Source organism: Chlorocebus sabaeus, chromosome 1, assembly GCF_047675955.1.
Source record: "Chlorocebus sabaeus isolate Y175 chromosome 1, mChlSab1.0.hap1, whole genome shotgun sequence".
In the NCBI taxonomy this organism is placed as follows: domain Eukaryota; kingdom Metazoa; phylum Chordata; class Mammalia; order Primates; family Cercopithecidae; genus Chlorocebus; species Chlorocebus sabaeus.
The window spans coordinates 15,763,638-15,780,584 of NC_132904.1; the positions used below are offsets into that span (position 1 = coordinate 15,763,638).

At 47.0% G+C, this 16,947-nt stretch overlaps 1 protein-coding gene across 2 annotated transcripts; it reads left to right on the plus strand.

Annotated features, from left to right (window-relative positions):
• Nucleotides 1-12,323: 12,323 nt before the first annotated feature.
• On the plus strand, nt 12,324-15,648 carry PRG2 (proteoglycan 2, pro eosinophil major basic protein). 2 transcript variants are annotated; one of them, XM_073022927.1, is made up of 7 exons: nt 12,340-12,373; nt 12,765-12,869; nt 13,014-13,083; nt 13,675-13,982; nt 14,315-14,446; nt 15,148-15,259; nt 15,480-15,648. In XM_073022927.1, exons 3-7 carry the CDS (start codon nt 13,026-13,028, stop codon nt 15,536-15,538), a joined length of 669 nt encoding a protein of 222 aa, XP_072879028.1. In that variant the 5' UTR covers nt 12,340-12,373; nt 12,765-12,869; nt 13,014-13,025; the 3' UTR covers nt 15,539-15,648. The 2 variants fall into 2 exon arrangements, with proteins under 2 accessions (XP_037855237.1, XP_072879028.1); XM_037999309.2 differs by lacking the exon at nt 12,765-12,869 and having other exon boundaries at nt 12,324-12,490.
• Nucleotides 15,649-16,947: the final 1,299 nt, after the last annotated feature.

Here is a 16,947-nt window from a genome sequence, read left to right on the forward strand (position 1 = left end):
CAATCCTTCCCAAATTCAAAGCTTGGAGTGATGGTCCCAGTGGTTATGTCTAGGAGCCCTTTTTCCTGCCAGCCCCTCAGGGGATAGATGATTCTCAAATGCTTCAGGTGTGACATGGGCACAGCAGTGAGTCATTCCTCTGACATTCTTTGGGAAGAACATTTTCCATCCAGGCTTCCAGGCATAATAAGCTCCAGTCCTTTGATGATAAGGAGTTCACAGACAGGACAATGTCTGAGTGAGTCTTAAACCCAGGACCATGGCTTGTGTTCACACCAGACTCTTCAGGGGTTTTGAGGTGTTTTTTGTTGTTGTTGTTGTTTGCTGGAGCGCAGTGGCACAATCTTTGCTCACTGCAACCTTTGCCTCCTGGTTCAAGTGATTCTCCTGCCTCAGCCTCCTGAGTAGCTGGGACTACAGGTGGGTGCTACTACGCCCAGTTAATTTTTGTATTTTTAGTAGAGACGGGGTTTCACCATGTTGGACAGGATGGTCTCGATCTCTTGACCTCGTGATCCTCCCGCCTCGGCCTCCCAAAGTGCTGGGATTATAGGCGTGAGCCACTGCAGCCGGCCCGATTTTGAGTTTTTATGTTCTAATTCCAAACACCTGCCCACAGGCCCCTCAGCATATTCTTTCCTGGGTCCAGTGTCGCCTCCCAGGCCTGCAGGTAGGCTAGAGCAGTAGGGTGTGTGGGAAAGGCTCTGTGCTTTGCAGCACTGACCAGCTGTGTGACCTTAACCACCCTGAGCCTCAGTTTCCTCAGCTGTAATGGAAACAGGTGCCACAGGGGTTTGTTGCAAGGACTAACCTTGGGAATAAAAGGTAGCAGCAGCTTGGGCTCTGGACAGTCCATCTGGAAATGGACTGTCCAAGACCAACTTCCAGTTCCTCCCAACACAAGCTCTGGCACTTAGATTCCTGGTACCTCCACTGCTTCATCTGTAAAATGGAGTAACAATAGGAATACTTTATAGAGTTGTAAGGATTGAGTGGCTGGATGAACATCAAGGCATGTAGTGAGTGATCAATATCAACCACCTGGCTTGTAGCAGATGTGCTGTGTGTGGCCGCAGGTGTTATTAGTAACATCTGTGCGCCCTTCAGAGCTTGCACCACATTTCACTCCTGGTGGAGTCTGGAATGCCACTACTATAGGTCAGGATGGAAAACCTCCCTGCAAGCACTTGCCTTAGCTTGTTTCCACCTAACAAAACATCACAAGTTCTTTATTATTTGGAATGGGAAAACTTCAAAGGCGAAAAAAAAAAAAAAAAAAAAAAAAAAGACTTTCGAATTACTCCAAATCTTAAGCCAAAGTCAATGAAAAATATCAATCTTTACATTCAAATTTTGCGATACTTTTGTCTCCCCAGCAGTCAACAGAGAGAATCCAAGTGCACAGGAATGTCAATTATCAGGGGCGGGGCTATGAATTCCTGTCAGAGCCCTGGGCTGGGGAAGAGTGCTGGCAGACAGATCTGAGTCCTGTTATCACGTTCTCAGATCAGGGGTCGTTTTAGGAGTCATGAAGCATCTTAGTGCCTTTGTTTGCTACCTATAGTGCCCACCTCAGAGAGTAATAAGGATAAGTAAGTCTCCACGTGAAAAGTGCTCGGCCCTGGCACATAGTAGGTCCTTCATTAATGGCAGTTACTAATTTTTATTACATATGCAAAATCATATTACAGGTCAAGTACACTATATGACAGTGAAACAGTTTTTTATTTGTTTGTTTTTGAGACAGAGTCTTGCTCTGTCACCCAGGCTGGAGTGCAATGGCGTGATCTCAGCTCACTGCAACTTCCACCTCCCAGGTTCCAGCAATTCTCCTGTCTCAGCCTCCTGCGTAGCTGGAATTACAGGCATGCACCACCACGCCGGCTAATTTTTTTTGTATTTTTAGTAGAGACAGGGTTTCACCATATTGGCCAGACTGGTCTCAAACTCCTGGCCTTGTGATCTGCCCACCTCAGCCTCCCAAAGTGCTGGGATTACAGGCATGAGCCACCAGGCCTGGCCGTGAAACAGTTTTATTGTGTTTCTGTGGAATGCATCCTACCTAACCTATAGCTAACTCCTATAGTTCCCCCTCAGTTCTCAGCTCAGATATCCCTTCCTTTCTGTACTGTTACCTAGTACTGGTTTTCATAGCACCAGGTACCTCTCTGGCATAGAGCTTGTCACAGTTGCAGTTTCATGTACTATCATAGGATTTTAAAAATATTCAGGTGCGTCTTCCATTAGGCTTTCATTCGGGAACTCCACGCAGACAGTAACTGTATATTTTTTATTGCCTACTGTATCCTAAGAACTTTGTACCCTAATTAGCACAGAATGGAGGCTTAATAAATACTGGACACATGGAGGGGGAGGGGGGGAGAGAGAGAGAGAGAGAGAGATTCAACCTACAATCCCAACTCTGAGCTTCTAGTTCCCTGATGGTGGGGACTCTGATGTGTCTCACATGGTAATGAGCATTTATGTAGAAGAGGCTCAGAAAATTTCTCCTCACGGACAACGGAAGAGTTAGAGCTCTTTTCCAAGCTCCACCATTTACTGGCATGCAAAATTTGGACCACCACTTAAGTTTTCCAAGCCTTGCTTTTTCTGTCCCTAACATAGGACAATATTCAGGATTGTTGTTTGTTTGTTGGGGGCACCATGTTTCAGGCACTTAGTAGATTACTGTGTCACCACATTTCAGTTGGTCCTCCTCAAGCCCTGCAACATCTGCGAGGCGGTCATCCTTAACAACTCACACATGAGCAACAGGAGACTGGGGGGATGAGGGAACTACCAAGGTGGTCCAGCAGAACCAAGAATGGAACCAGGGTCTTTTAAAATCCAAGGACCACATTCTTTGTGCTTTCCAAATCATCACCTACCCCATGCAACTTACAGGATAAACTACATTAAAGAACGTAGGCAAAGGGTAAGTTACATTAATGAACGTACGCAAAGGGTAAGTTACATTAAAGAACATACGCAGAGGGTAAGTTACATTAAAGAATATATGCAAAGGGTAAGTTACATTAAAGAATGTACATACAAAGAACATAAGCAAAGGGTAAGTTACGTTAAAGAATGTACATACCCAAAGGGTAAGTTACATTAAAGAACATATGCAAAGGGTAAGTTACATTAAAGAATGTAGGCAAAGGGTAAGTTACATTAAAGAACATACGCAGAGGGTAAGTTACATTAAAGAATGTATGCAAAGGGTAAGTTACATTAAAGAATGTACATACCCAAAGGGTAAGTTATATTAAGGAACGTACACACCCAAAGGGTAAGTTACATTAAAGAACATATGCAAAGGGTAAGTTACATTAAAGAATGTAGGCAAAGGGTAAGTTACATTAAAGAACATAGACAAAGGGTAAGTTACATTAAAGAACTGTATGCAAAGGGTAAGCTACACTAAAGAATGTACACACAAAGAATGTAAGCAAAGGGTAAGTTACATTAAAGAACGTACATACCCGAAGGGTAAGTTACATTAAAGAACGTAGGCAAAGGGTAAGTTACATTAAAGAACTGTACGCAAATGGCTTTGTGCTAGTTATTCACCACCACGGGGAAGTGAGGCATGAATAAGAACGCAGCCTCTTCATTCGGATCCTGGCTCTGACATTTGCCTGGCAAGTGACTTAACCATTCCCAGGATCAGTTTTTTTGTCTGTAATTTATGAAGTTTAATGGCACTTGCATCCTAAAGTTGTTTAGAAGATTGAATGATATGAAGCACTTAACATACTCAGCACCTAGAAATTCCTGCCTAAGATCTCATTTCAGGGAGCCCAACTCAATCTTTGACAGGCTTAAACAAAAATTGTTTTTCTTCATGTATTCAGTTACACAGCAAACATGAATTGAGCCTCTACTGTGTTTCCGGAACTGTGCAGGACCAGAGAGGCACAGGTGAAGGAGGCAAGGCTCTGGCTGTACTGGGGAAACAGCAAGAAGATTGCTACAATGAGGTGGGAAGGGGGCTGGACTAGAGAGAAGCCCTGATTAGTCTCCTTGCTACCTTTCTCTGGGAGAGCCAAGGCAGGCTTCCTGAAAGAGGTGATCCTTGGTTGAAACTTCAATGAAGAAAAGGAATGAGCACAGTGATTAGGGAGGAAAGGACATTCTGGGCAGATGAAACGACATGTGACAAAATATGGGCGATCATGGCATGTTAGGAAAACAGCAGTGTGTTCAGCATGATTAGAGCACTGTGTGTGTGTGGTGAGGGGGAGAACTGAGGTTGTCAAGAAGTGGTTCTCAGCTGAGCATAGTTTTGCCTCAGAGGGGACATTTGGTAATGTCTGGAGACATGTTTTGATTGTCACAGCCCAGCAGAGAAGGTACTACTAGTACCGTTTTGGTAGAGATTAGAGAGGCTGCTAAACATCTAACAATGCACAGGACAGGCCTATGTAACAAAAAAGTGTCCAGTCAAAAATGTCCACAGTGTTGAGAGGTTTAGGTAAGTAGGGGCCAAACCATAAAGAGAGTGTGCCCGAGAGCAAGAAGGAATAATTGGAAAGTGCTGGTGTAATCAGTTCTGAGTTTTAGAAAGCTCATTTTGGCTGCTTGTAGATAGTGCATCAGAGGTGGAGGAGGTGGTAAGACTGGAGGTAGGGAAAGTAATTTGGGAGCCACTGAAATGATCCAGATGAAAAATGGTCAGCAGGCGACTAGGAAAGTGGCAGAGGAAATAGGGATGGGTGGCTACAACTTACTGCACTACAAGCACTACAACTTACTAATGTGTGGATGACGGGCAGGAGGGATGAAGGATGCCCAGAGTGCTGCCTTGCAGGTCTAGTTGGAAGGTGATGATTTCTTCTGAGAAAGTGCCCACAAAAAGTGAAGCAGGTTTGTGTGTGTATGTGTGTGTGTGTGTGTGTGTGCGCTTGTGTGTTGAGTTCAGTCTGAGATGTGTTGGACTCACAATGCCCATGGGAGTGGAGAAGCATCTTGGGTGATTATATGTGTGAGTGCATCTCAGAAGCAGGCCTGGGGCTGGAGATGAAGACTTGGGAATGATCTGCGTATATATTTGGTAGCTTGAGCCATGAGCGATGACATAACCTGTGGAGGGTGTGCAGAGTTAGGAGAGACGTGCACCAAGAAGCCAGGTGATCCCCCATATTTAACCATCCAGAAGAATAAGAGGAGCCTGCCAACAGAAATTGGGAGGGAATGGCCACAAAGGCTATTGAGAAGGGAAGCAGTTCTTAAGAAGGGGGAAGTGAAGAGGTATCACTACTGCAGAGGTCAAGTAGGATAATAACTGAAGAATGTCTGTTGGGTTTGGCAATGGGGTGGTCAGTGGGCACCTTGGCAAAAGCAGTTTTGGTGGAGCAATAGGGATAACAGAAACAAGATTGCTATGGTATGAGGAGGAAGAGGGTGTTGAGGAAGTGGCCAGCGAGTCTACACTGCTTGCTGGAGGAGCTTGGCTTTGGTGCAAAGCAGAGAAGCCCGCTCACTCATTGACTTAACCTCCAAGAAACACAAAATCATCCATATCCTGGCTCAAATTCCAGCACGACCAGGGCATGGATGGCCCCCAAAAATGCCATCCCACTTCTCCTCTGCTTATCCTATCCTGTCTGTCAGTCTGTTGAGCCCAGGATAAGCACTTCTCCTCAAGAAAGCTTTACTCTGCCTGCCCTCGCCCTTTATGTGATCCTGGCAGCACTGAAAATGTGTGTGTCTTCCATTCATGTTAGTTCTACACTTCTGAGTGTCTCCTCAATACATTGCCCTGTTTTACTAATACGTTCATCCTGTTTGCCTTATTTATCAGCTGCCTTAAACCTCCCTGAAGCTAGAGATTGTCTTTAAGTATTTATTGAATGAATGAATGAATGAATGAATGAATGAATGAATTGATGATCCAGAGTCTGGCGGAGGCTTGTGTGCATGGTGGATGAGGCTCAGAAAATACCTGCAGAATCGAAATAAATAGACTTGTACTCTGACCTAAACACAGTTAAACTTTCTCCAGGGGGTAAAGTTCAAGTTGATTAGCCAATTGATTAATTAATTCATGATGTAATGGAAAAACTCCTTCTATGATCTGGGTAAATTATAGGCCGTGAACGAGACAGACAAGGTCCCTGTTGTCATAAAGTTTAATTTCCGAAAGAGACAGACAATAAACAAGAAACCAGTAAGAAAGCAAGATTGTATCATTTTGGTAAATGCTCTGGTGGAAATAAATGTGATGACGTGGAACAAAAGTACCAAATAGGAGAGTGGGGTAGGTGGGCTTCTTTTAGAAAGAGTTCTCGGAGAAGGCTCGTCTGAGGAGGTAGACTTTTAACCAGTACAAATGCTTTAGCTTGGCCAATGGAGTGGGCACCAGCGTGACAAGGGTCACTTGGCATGCCAGTGAGTTTGAGCTGGTAGACAAGAGCCTGATCATGAAAGACTTTGCAGATGGTTGTAATGGGTTTGAGTTAATTGCTAGTATGTGGGAAGACTTTGAATGGGAAGCATGGGGACAATGGCTTGTGATACATGTTATCAAATATGGTCGCAGGGGCTAGTGAGGTGGCAGCAGAGATGGGGAGAAGTAGACGGACTGGGGAAGGTGGAAGGTGGGGCAGGGGAGGCAATTACTGCAAAGTCATATTCCTTCTAAGCTCACTGAATGTTCATGGTCTCTGGGAGCAGAGGTTCCTGGAGGGGAAGGAGGATAATGTCACTTCCTGAGGAAGCGGGAAGAACCTATCTGAGCATGGGGACAGGGCTGGCTCGTTTCTAAGGGGCCTTCCAGATCTCACATGCCAATCGTCTTGGTCTATGTCAATCGTTGGGGCATCCAAATGGGGAACTGTTGTCCAGGCCGATTTCACAGAACAACAGCCCAGTCCGTATCTCCCGGGCCACTCGCCCCTGCGGTGGTGTTAGCACTTTCACCAGCTTTTATCTGCCCCATGAGGATATTGGCCAAGCCCAGCTAACAAGCAGTTGATCAGCCCCAGAGGGCAGGTCCCTGGAGTCCATCACTTTTCTGAGGGCGGGGAGAGAATCCGGGAGCAGAACTTGTAACTCGAAGGGCCACCTGGCTTCCTGTGGTCTGAGGGAGAGAATGGTGAGATCTCTGGCCTGAATCAAACCTCTCTTTCTCACTGTCCATTTTACCTCTCTGCTGTCCCTGGGTTATTTTCCAGCAGCTGCTCAGCCCATTCTTGTGGGACCCTTCTCTGCCAATTCCTGCACCCACTGTAAATTTCACCATGGGAGGGAGATGAGCCTTGAGGGCTGTATTAGTCTTCTATTCTGCATAACAAATTGCCACAAATTTAGCAGCTTCCAACAACTCATGTTTATTAGCTCACCGTGAGTCCATCAGCAGTGTGGGCCCAGCGTGGCTGGGTTTTCTGCTCAGGGTCTCACAAGGCTAAAATCAAGATGTTGTCTGGGCTGTGTGCTCATTTAGAGTTTAGGGTTCTCTTCCAGGCTCATGTGGTTGTGGCAAAATTCTGTTCCCTGGGGTTGCAGAGCTGAGGTCCTGTTTTCTTGCTGACCGTCAGATGAGGGCTGTTCTCAGGTCCTTGAGGCTGCCCACATTCCTTGCCACGTGCGTGGTCTTTTCCATCCTTGAAGCCAGCAATGGAGAATTTCCCTTGTATTGAATCACACATATGGTTGGAATCTCTGACTTCAGGAAGAGAGCCCTGTCCCTTTTAAGGGATCACCTGATTAGATCGTACCCATACAGGGCAGTCCCTTTTCCTTAAAGTCAGCTGTGGCATGTAACATCACACAACCACAGGAGTAAAATCCATCCTATTTACAGTCCCAGCGATTATGCAGAGCGCACCAGGGGACAACTGAATCCTGCCTATCAAAAGGGCCAAGCAGGATTTTATTGGTGAAGAACAGTGGGATGTCATTCTTGGTTCTTCTGGAAAAAATCTGCCAGTAAAGTTAGAGGTTCTCTTGCCTTTTGGGAAGTCATCACAGAATCTCATGGAGGGTTTGGACCCTCGAACTAGAAACATCACACCGTATGTTGTCTATAATTGCAGGGTTCATGGTCCCTTGAAGCCTATTCGTAGTTTCCAGTTTGAAAAGTTCTGCAGCAGGGTGTGGGGAGGGACGCAGGTGGAGGTGAGGGCTAAATAGTGTGAGCTGCGTATCTAGAGCTGTGATTTTTTTTTAGTCTTTAAGCTGCTATGTGTTGGGGGTTGGGCATGCGAGGGGCATCCCGAGAGCTCCTTGGTATTGGCACCATCTCCAAGGTGATCTGTGCTCCGCCTGGTGCACACGTTTTTCTCCTGTTGCAGCAGCCTACCCTTGTAGAGGGGCAGATCCCTCAGGGCCAGGTCTGACACTGGACAGGTTGTACCAGGGGCTATAGCACGCTCTCCCACAAGTCCCCGAGAATGAGATCAGAAAAGATTAAATGCAGCGGCGATCTGTCAGGTCCCCTTTGGGAGTGCTGGTATGAAGAGGATTGACTGAGTCTGTTGAGGAACCTCCACGCCTCTATAGTAACTTTAGGGCTAGAAAGGAGGATGCCTAAGATTCAGGATCCTGCAGTGTTGAGTCAACATTTCCTGGGGAAGGAGGCAGGGCCGAGGATTAAATGGAGATGATGGGTATCAGTTCTCTTGCTCAAAGGCACCGGACCCAAAGGCCTCCAGCTCTTTGCTTCTATTCAAAATTCAAGTCCTGAGCACACCATAGTTGTGATGCAGGGAGAGAATGTACTTATCAGAGAGTCTGGGCAAGTGGGCCCCGTGTGAGTACAGTTCAACCTCATTTATGTCATTGGCACCAGAAGTAGATATCAGTCTCTTGAGAGTTTGATTAATGTCGGCCACACTCAAAGACCCTGGGTAGCATTCATTTACTAAGCAATAACTAAATACCAGTTCCTGTGCTAAATGCTGCATCAGTCGGGGCTCTTAATGGCAGGCAACAGAAACTCTTCACGGCAGATCTGAGTAGAAAAATCCAGGACTGAAAGGAAATGGAGTAGCTCATGAAATTGCAGGAAGGGCCAGAAAACCAGACATGGAGCCAAAGTCAGGCTGCAGAACACGTCTAGGGAGAATCCCACTGCTGCTGAGACCTAGACCTTGTGGCTGGCACCCAGGATGTGGTAGGGCTCGGACCCTGGATCAATGTATCCTGCAGTGCCTCTGTGGGTACTGCAACTCCAGGTACTCAATCTTGCCAACGCCACTGCCAGAGAGAGGCCTTCTTGGCCTCCATCTTTTTGGTCACTAGCTCCAGATTCAAAGTCTTGAACAGACACTTCTTCTCTTTGATAGAGCCCAGTCATATGCCTTAGCTGCAAAGGAAGCTGGAAATCTATTAGGCGCTTTTGTCTTAAAAAATGAGAGGCCTACCCTCCATGAAGATCCATAAGAAATGGAATCCCAGAAACCACAGGAAGGGGTGAGGTGGTTGGGCCTCTCACAGCATGCATGCTACATGTGAATTGTCTCATTCATTTCTCACCCTACCCCATGAGGTAGGTATTGTCATCTCTATTTCATAATTGATGATAATGAAGTACAGAAAGTTTAGCGAACTTGTCCAGGGACACGACACACAGCTATTAAGTGCTAGACCCAGTCACTTTGAGTCTGACTTAGACTGTCTGACTCCAGAACCCACCCTCTCAGACACTGCTGTATACTTCCAGTGAATGTTGATGAAATGAAATTTTCAGGGTTGCTAAGCTGTGGATTTCAGATCCTGGATCGCGTGACATAAAAGAGAGACTTCCCTAGGGGTGAGTGTCCCTGAGCAGTCAACTGGCTTCCAAGAATGGGCTCCCTCTCATTACCTTCTGACGGTAATCCTCTGTCCAACTGCCAAAGAGGTCCTGCGGGGAGGGCTTGCAGATGGGAGTGGGCAGAACCCAGCTCGAAGCTCCTGACAAGGCTCTTGTTGAGTCTGTCCTTTTCTGCTTCTGTCTTTTAAATCAATGGAGACAGTGGACGGTTATCTCCATCCTCGACTCAAGATGAAATGCTTCCTTCCTTGTTTTTCTCATTCCTTCCCAATGTGTGTACTGTTAACTTTAGTTATGAAGGCAATAACAGTGTCCTGTGCATACGCCAAGGTTGTCCAACCTCCACATCTTTGCTCAAGCTGTTCCTTCTACTTGAAATGCCTGTTTCCTTCCCTTTTAGTTACACCTTTCCATCCAGGTAGGAATCAGCTCCTTGGTTCATGGAGCCTTTTCTGCTCTCTTTTACTATGAACGGACTTCCTTCTGAATTAGCAGAGGGTGTTTCCTAGGTTGGTCTTAACCCTTTTCCTTTTGTTTGACCTCGATTTACTCATCTTACAAATTAGGTTGTAAGCAAATTGAATACAGGATCTATGCTTCACTCTGTTTTTATCTCTAACTGGACAGCATCATTTTTGACACATAAGCAGACACATGGGACGGGAGAGAAGTTTGGTGCCAGAAAGAACTGGATTTGAATTCTAACCCTGTTATTTACCTGACCACGTTACTTAACCATTAATTACTTCAACATATGTTTATTGAGTACCTACTATGTGCCCGGCACTATACTAAGCACCAAGGATACAATGGTGAGTAAAGAGATGCAGCTTTCACCATCATGAAGGAAGACCGATGTTAATCCATTAACCAAGTAATCTCACAAGAAAAGTAAAATGACTGTGATAAGGACAAGCCCTTGGAGCTACAAGAGGGTGTATACAGGGCATTGATCCAATAAGGGCAGTGTTGCAGTGGGGGTGTGTGGTCAGGAGCCACACGGAGCCTGGGTTTCTCACTTGGAAAATGGGGTATCAACCACCTACCTCACTAGGTTTTTAAAAAGAGGTTAAATGAGGTGATACTTGCCGTGAATGGCATTTTATTGATTGATTGATGGATTGATTGAAATGGAGTCTCACTCTGTTGCCCAAGCTGGAGTGCAGTGGTGCAATCTCAGCTCACTGCAACATCCACCTCCTGGGTTCAAGTGATTCTCCTGCCTCAGTCTCCCACGTAGCTGGGATTACAGGCAGGCACCACCATACCAGACTAATTTTTGTATTTTTAGTAGAGATGAGGCTTCGCAATGTTGCCCAGGCTGGTCTCAAACTCCTGACCTCAAATGATCCGCCCACCTCGGCCTCCCAAACTGCTGGGATCACAGGCATGAGCCACCGCATCCAGCCACTTGCCATGCATGGCATTTAAAAATGTACAGTAAATGTTACCATAATGAAGGCTGGTAGGTTGGCCAACTCAGTGGTGTGATTCAGAAGGAAAGCAGTTAGACGTATGTGAACATTTCCTGTACTTGAATATCCTCAGGACAGTCACTCCTAGACCCATCTTCCATCACAATCAGCTGGGAAACTTTAAGCAAAAATGCAGACATCTGACCTTCACTCTAGACCTGTTAGCCAATCAGAAGTTTCTGGTCAGGGCATCTGCATATTTTAAAAAATATTTACTAAGGCAACCTCAAAATTACAGGTTCAGCACACATTTGCCATAATCACTGAAGAAGTGCAAAGTCATAAAAAGAGGATAAACAACAATCTGCCTCCCGCTTTCTTCCCTCTCCTCCCCTGCTTCTGGAGGCAACAAGGTCAACTATTCGGTGTGATTCCTCTTAGCATTCCCTCCATCAACAGCCACATAAGGACGCTCACAGATAAGCACCTGTGCGGGTTTGTTTTCCTTGTAAAACTATTCCATACTAAATACTTTCCTCAGTATCTTGCCTTTTTTCACTTCATAATGTCACGCACACATCTCTTCAGGTTTATAGATACAGGTCCGGCTCTTCTTTTCATAGCCATATAACTTTCTGTAGAAGAGAGAGAACACATTTTATTCAGTGTCCGATTGATGGATCTCAAGATTGCTTTCATTTCTACAAATAGACAAGCAATAACACAACTCTGTAAAAGTTTTCTTACTTATAGGTGCTTTTATGTCTAAAGAATGGTCTCCAAAGAGTGAAACTGATCAAATGTGCATTTTTTATTCTAATAGATATGGACAGATTTGCTCTCAAAATGTTTGTGGCAATTCAAAACACCAGTAAAGCAGGGGAGATGCGTATTTTGGAAAAGCACCCAAGGCGATTCTGAAGTGTAGACCAGGATAAGAACCATTGCCCAGGGCTGTTGCAGATGGTCCCTGGGTTCCTGAAGGAGGTACCAGGAGAGAAATCTTCACTGAATGAGTGGACTCCCCAGGGAAGTGATGAAATGGTCCTTATCAGCCTTGCTATCTCCCTCTGACAGAGGCAAACTCTCTCCCCCTGGGGGAAGTTCCTCCAAGGCCTCTATATAAGATGTCTTTGTGAGAGGGAGCCAAGAAGGACCTGGGCTTTGGGAAGATCTAAAGACCCAGGAAGGTCTCTAGGTAGGTGAGTGCTTTCTCTGCTGTGGTGGTGCTGGTGACAGTTTTTTCTCCCAGGAGGTCCCTGGCTGTGGCTGACAGTTTCTGGAGGGCTGGCAGGGGTCTACCAGTGGCTTTCAGGTTACGAGGTGTCGGCAGGGGCAGCCTGCATCCTCTGCCTTGCACATTCCTTCTGTGGGATGTGAAAGTGCTCCTTGGCTGGGGAAGACGGTGGAGACATGAAGGAGAGCGTGGGTGGCTTCTTGAGCTTTGAGGAGGGGAGATACCTTCTAAGTCCTGTGTGTTCCTGGGAAAGCCAATAATCATTGCTTCTCCCTCCTCTTTTATGTCATAGACTCTGAGGGACCCATTAAGTACAAACAAACAAGTGTAATAGTTCCTTCTTTACTTCCAGGCCTGAAGGAAAGCCAGCCTCAGCCATCCCTCAGGGTTTGCTGCGTTCTGTTTAGAAAGAGGTCCTTGTGTTCTGGATCCTGGAGCATCAGGAGCTGAGCTTGGCGTGAGATTTTCTGGCCCATCCCGATTTCTATTCAGGCCTTCTTTTTCTCCATCTGACTCCCACAGTCCCCTAATGGTGTGATTGTGATGTGTGTGTGTGTGTGTGTCTGTGTGTGTCAATGACAAACTGTGTTCTCCATTGCAGGATAAAGCCAAGATGAAACTCCCCCTACTTCTGGCTCTTCTATTTGGGGCAGTTTCTGCTCTTCATCTGAGTAAGTGTTGTTTGCCTTCAGTCTTTCTTTCTCCATTTTTTTCCTTTCTATAGTAAATGAGGTCAGAGTTACACACCCAACCCCTTCTTTGATCGTCTTCTATTTCTGAATTTCTGTGGGCTTAAAGGGATGGGGACCCTATGGCCAGGAGTTGAAAGAATTTTTCAGGGCATCTGTTATGTCTGTGGTCTTGGTTTTGCTGTGACATCCCCAATTTTGTCCTTTCTCCATGATGCTTACTTTGAGCTTACTGGGTACAGAGCACTTTCCATGCCTTCTCTCCTTTAACTCTCTTAGCATCTCCATGAAGTAGGTGGTATTGTATACCCATTTCACAGATGAAGAAATAAAGCTAGTGGATAATAGAACCAGTACCTAAGCCCATGACTGCCCAACTCTGAGTCCATGCTCTTAACCACCCTGACCTTGTTGGGCATGTTGGGTTCCCCTCATGGAAACTGGGTTCCGGGTTCCTCTTCCCAGGCAGGGTTGAGCACTCTGATGCCCAGGGCAAGGTGGGAGCTGTCCGTGGTTCTGGGGAGGAACAAGGGGAGATGTGAAGGAAGGACACTTGGCCATCTTCCCTGCCAGGGCCTGAGACTTCCACCTTTGAGAGCACTTTGGGTGCTAAGACCCTGCCTGAGGATGAGGAGATGCCAGAACAGGAGGTGGAGGAGATCCTTTCCAGGGAGCTGGAGGCAGAGGAGGAGGGGGGCTCTGGAAGTGAAGATGCCTCCAAGGAAGATGGGGCTGTTGAGTTGATCTCAGTCCCAGATATGGTAGACAAAAACCTTACATGTCCTGAGGAAGAGGACACAGTAAAAGTGGTGGGCATCCCTGGGTGCCCGACCTGCCGCTACCTCCTGGTGAGATGTCCTCGCACGTTTAACGAAGCTTGGGTGAGTGACCTGCGGCTGAGGCTGAGGTGGGAGCATGGGAGGGGTGTGGGACATGTCTCCAGCATTGCTATCACTGGCTCTTTTCCCCATTGAGGCTCAGTAGATGTCCCAGAGGCCCTGTCTCAGTAGATGTGAGGGCTCAGTAGAACCTGAGCCTCACAGAGGTGTTGGGGTAAGAGGGGAAGTCCACCTAGAAACAGAGGTGACATTTTGGTCTCCAACCTTTAAATGGTTGTGGCAGGGAGGGAGGACATGAATTGTGGGAACTCAAGACCCACATGAATTCATGTAGGAAGGATGCTCCATTCTTTGTCTTTTATCCTGCCCTGCAGTTTACTTGCCAGAGGTGCTACAGGGGCAACCTGGCTTCCATCCACAACTTCAATACTAATTCCCGAATCCAGTGGTCAGTCAGCGCGCTCAACCAGGGTCAAGTCTGGATTGGAGGCAGGATCACAGGCTCGGTAAGAGAGGTGTGAACACTAAATGGTGTGCACTTGCTGATCTCAGCCAGTACTCGACTTGCGGCAGATTTATCTGTTTTTCTCCTCTATAATCTCCAGACGAACCAGGGATAGATGGACACCCACAGACAACACCGAGGGGGCTGCCTGGGCATTCAGGGAAGAGCTAAGAATTTAGAATCAGGAGGTTTGGGTACAAGTTCCTTTCCATCTCTCACTATCTACGTAACTTAAATTATCAGGGCATGGTGGTGCATGCCTGTAATCCTAGGTATTCGGGAGGCTGAGGCAGGAGAATCACTGGAACCTGGGAGGCGGAGGTTGCGGTGAGCCAAGATCGAGCCACTGCACTCCAGCCTGGGCAACAAGAGCGAAACTCCGCCTCAAAAAAATAAACAAATAAAAATAAATAAAAACAAGACCGTGAGTTTGTTTCCTCATCTCTAGGATGAGTTGGCAACCCCTGTTGACAACCTTTTGTTAGGGCTGGAAGGATAAGCCTGTCACTGGGATGCATAGAATCTGACGGTGATGATTGCCGTGGATCAGCATTTCAGATGACCAGGACAGTTCCCATCGTGGTCCAGCAGGGAAGGGCCCATTGCCCAGTGGGCAGCAGGAGGAGCTGGCAGATACAGGGCCAGATCTGCCTCTCTGCCTTCCCTCTGCCCCATCCCTTCTTCCCCTCTTGCTTTCTCCAGGGTCGCTGCAGACGCTTTCAGTGGGTTGACGGCAGCCGCTGGAACTTTGCGTACTGGGCTGCTCACCAGCCCTGGTCCCGCGGTGGTCACTGTGTGTCCCTGTGTACCCGAGGTGAGTCGGGACTGGGGATGAACAATGGAAAGGTCTGGGAGGTGGGAAGTGCCCCAAGGAGGAGATGCTACCAAGAGCCTGACCCTTTGAGGGAGAGGTTTCCTGGGTCTTTTGTATACTTCGACTCCACAGTGGTGTGTGGGTGGGAGAAGAGGCCCTCCTGTGGGTTGAATTGGGGTGGACAAGAGGCTGAAAGTCCCTTTCTGTTCTGCCTTCCCAGGAGGCCACTGGCGTCGAGCCCACTGCCTCAGAAGACTTCCTTTCATCTGTTCCTACTGAGCTGGTCCCAGCCAGCAGTTCAGAGCTATCCTCCCCTGGGCAGCTGCCTCCCCTCCTCTTCTTGCCGTTTCTCCCTCCACCTCCCTGCAATAAAATGAGTTTTACTGAAACAGATTTATTTTCTCATCTGATCGCTGATCCACTCTACTTAGCCCTCATTGAAACTTCTTCCTTATCATCTCCCCCCACACCACACCTTTCATAGAAGGGTCAGAAGCTAACACTCCTTGAGGAGGAGGATGGAGGGTGGAGTTGGGTCTATGGAGCCTTTTGGAGATGGAGGAATGGGCTCAGCTGGCTCTCTTCATAGAACATCTCATTACTGGGCACCTAAATAGGTGCTGCTAGGGCCTTTCAAGGTTGTAGGTAGACTCCCACTGGCCCAGTTTGCGTCTCTGTACTCAAAGGCCTTTTCTCTCTCTCTCCAACCCCAGAACTGTGGTTGGTTTGATATGTAAGGAAATTAACATGTCCCTGGGAACAGTCCACAACTCTCAGGAATGAATGTATAAGGACCCCAATCCCCGACCCCTCAAGTGGAATAAACCTAACATGTATTGGGCACCGTTTCCCAGTGGCCTGCTATGGTAGTTGGCCTTATTTCATGCATTTTATGGGTTGCCTTCCCTTCCTCAGCTGCATTCTCTGCTCCTTCCTACTCTCTACAACTCTCAGACAAACACTTGTACGCAACTCCCTGTCTCAGGATCTCCTTCTGGGGAAACCTGATATAAGACAGCTTGCCGTGTGTCAGACTCTGAATGAGGCCTGGGAATACAAGACGTAGTTCCCTGACACTTGGGATATATGGTTGTTTGTAACATAGGCACAAAAACATCTACTAGTTGTTACCGCTTATTGAGTGCCCACAACATACCCCCTGCTGTGGCAGGCACCCTGCCTAGACGACCTCATGTGATCAATAATTATTAGCCCTATTTTACAGAACCAGGCTCAGAGAAGTTAGGACCTGTCAAAAGACTTGCCCGAGACTGAACCTCTAAATGCAACCCATACTGAAATTCAACTCTGCTCCAAAGCATGTTCCTTTAACCCTTGTGCTTTTACAGCTGGTTACTCCCCTTAGGATCACACGGGGATGAAGCACAGCGGGAGGAAAGATAGACTGTCTCACTCTTGGGTTCATCTTGGGACACAGGACTCTAGCCCAGCTGGAGGTGAGACAGCTTTAATCGGAGGGGAGGGAGGAAGGCATTCTCAACCCCTTCTCTACTGCAGAGGTCAGCAGAAGAAAATAATTCAAAGTTCTAAAGCCATTTTTTTCTCCAGCATGCCTCCAATTCACAGATCTTCATATGGGATTGGAGGCTCAGAGAGGGGTGAAACAAGAACTCTATTTTTTTTTGGAGTGTGGCACAGAGACGGGATCTACTTGTCTAAGGTCACAC

What these genes read in the sequence shown, in the direction of transcription:
- PRG2 (XM_037999309.2), top strand. Translation starts at nt 13,026, where the DNA reads ATGAAACTCCCCCTACTTCTGGCTCTTCTATTTGGGGCAGTTTCTGCT. An exon ending in GAGGCAGGATCACAGGCTCG is followed by an intron (nt 14,447 to 15,147) that starts GTAAGAGAGGTG and finishes TGCTTTCTCCAG; the next exon opens with GGTCGCTGCAGACGCTTTCA. An exon ending in TGTGTCCCTGTGTACCCGAG is followed by an intron (nt 15,260 to 15,479) that starts GTGAGTCGGGAC and finishes CTGCCTTCCCAG; the next exon opens with GAGGCCACTGGCGTCGAGCC.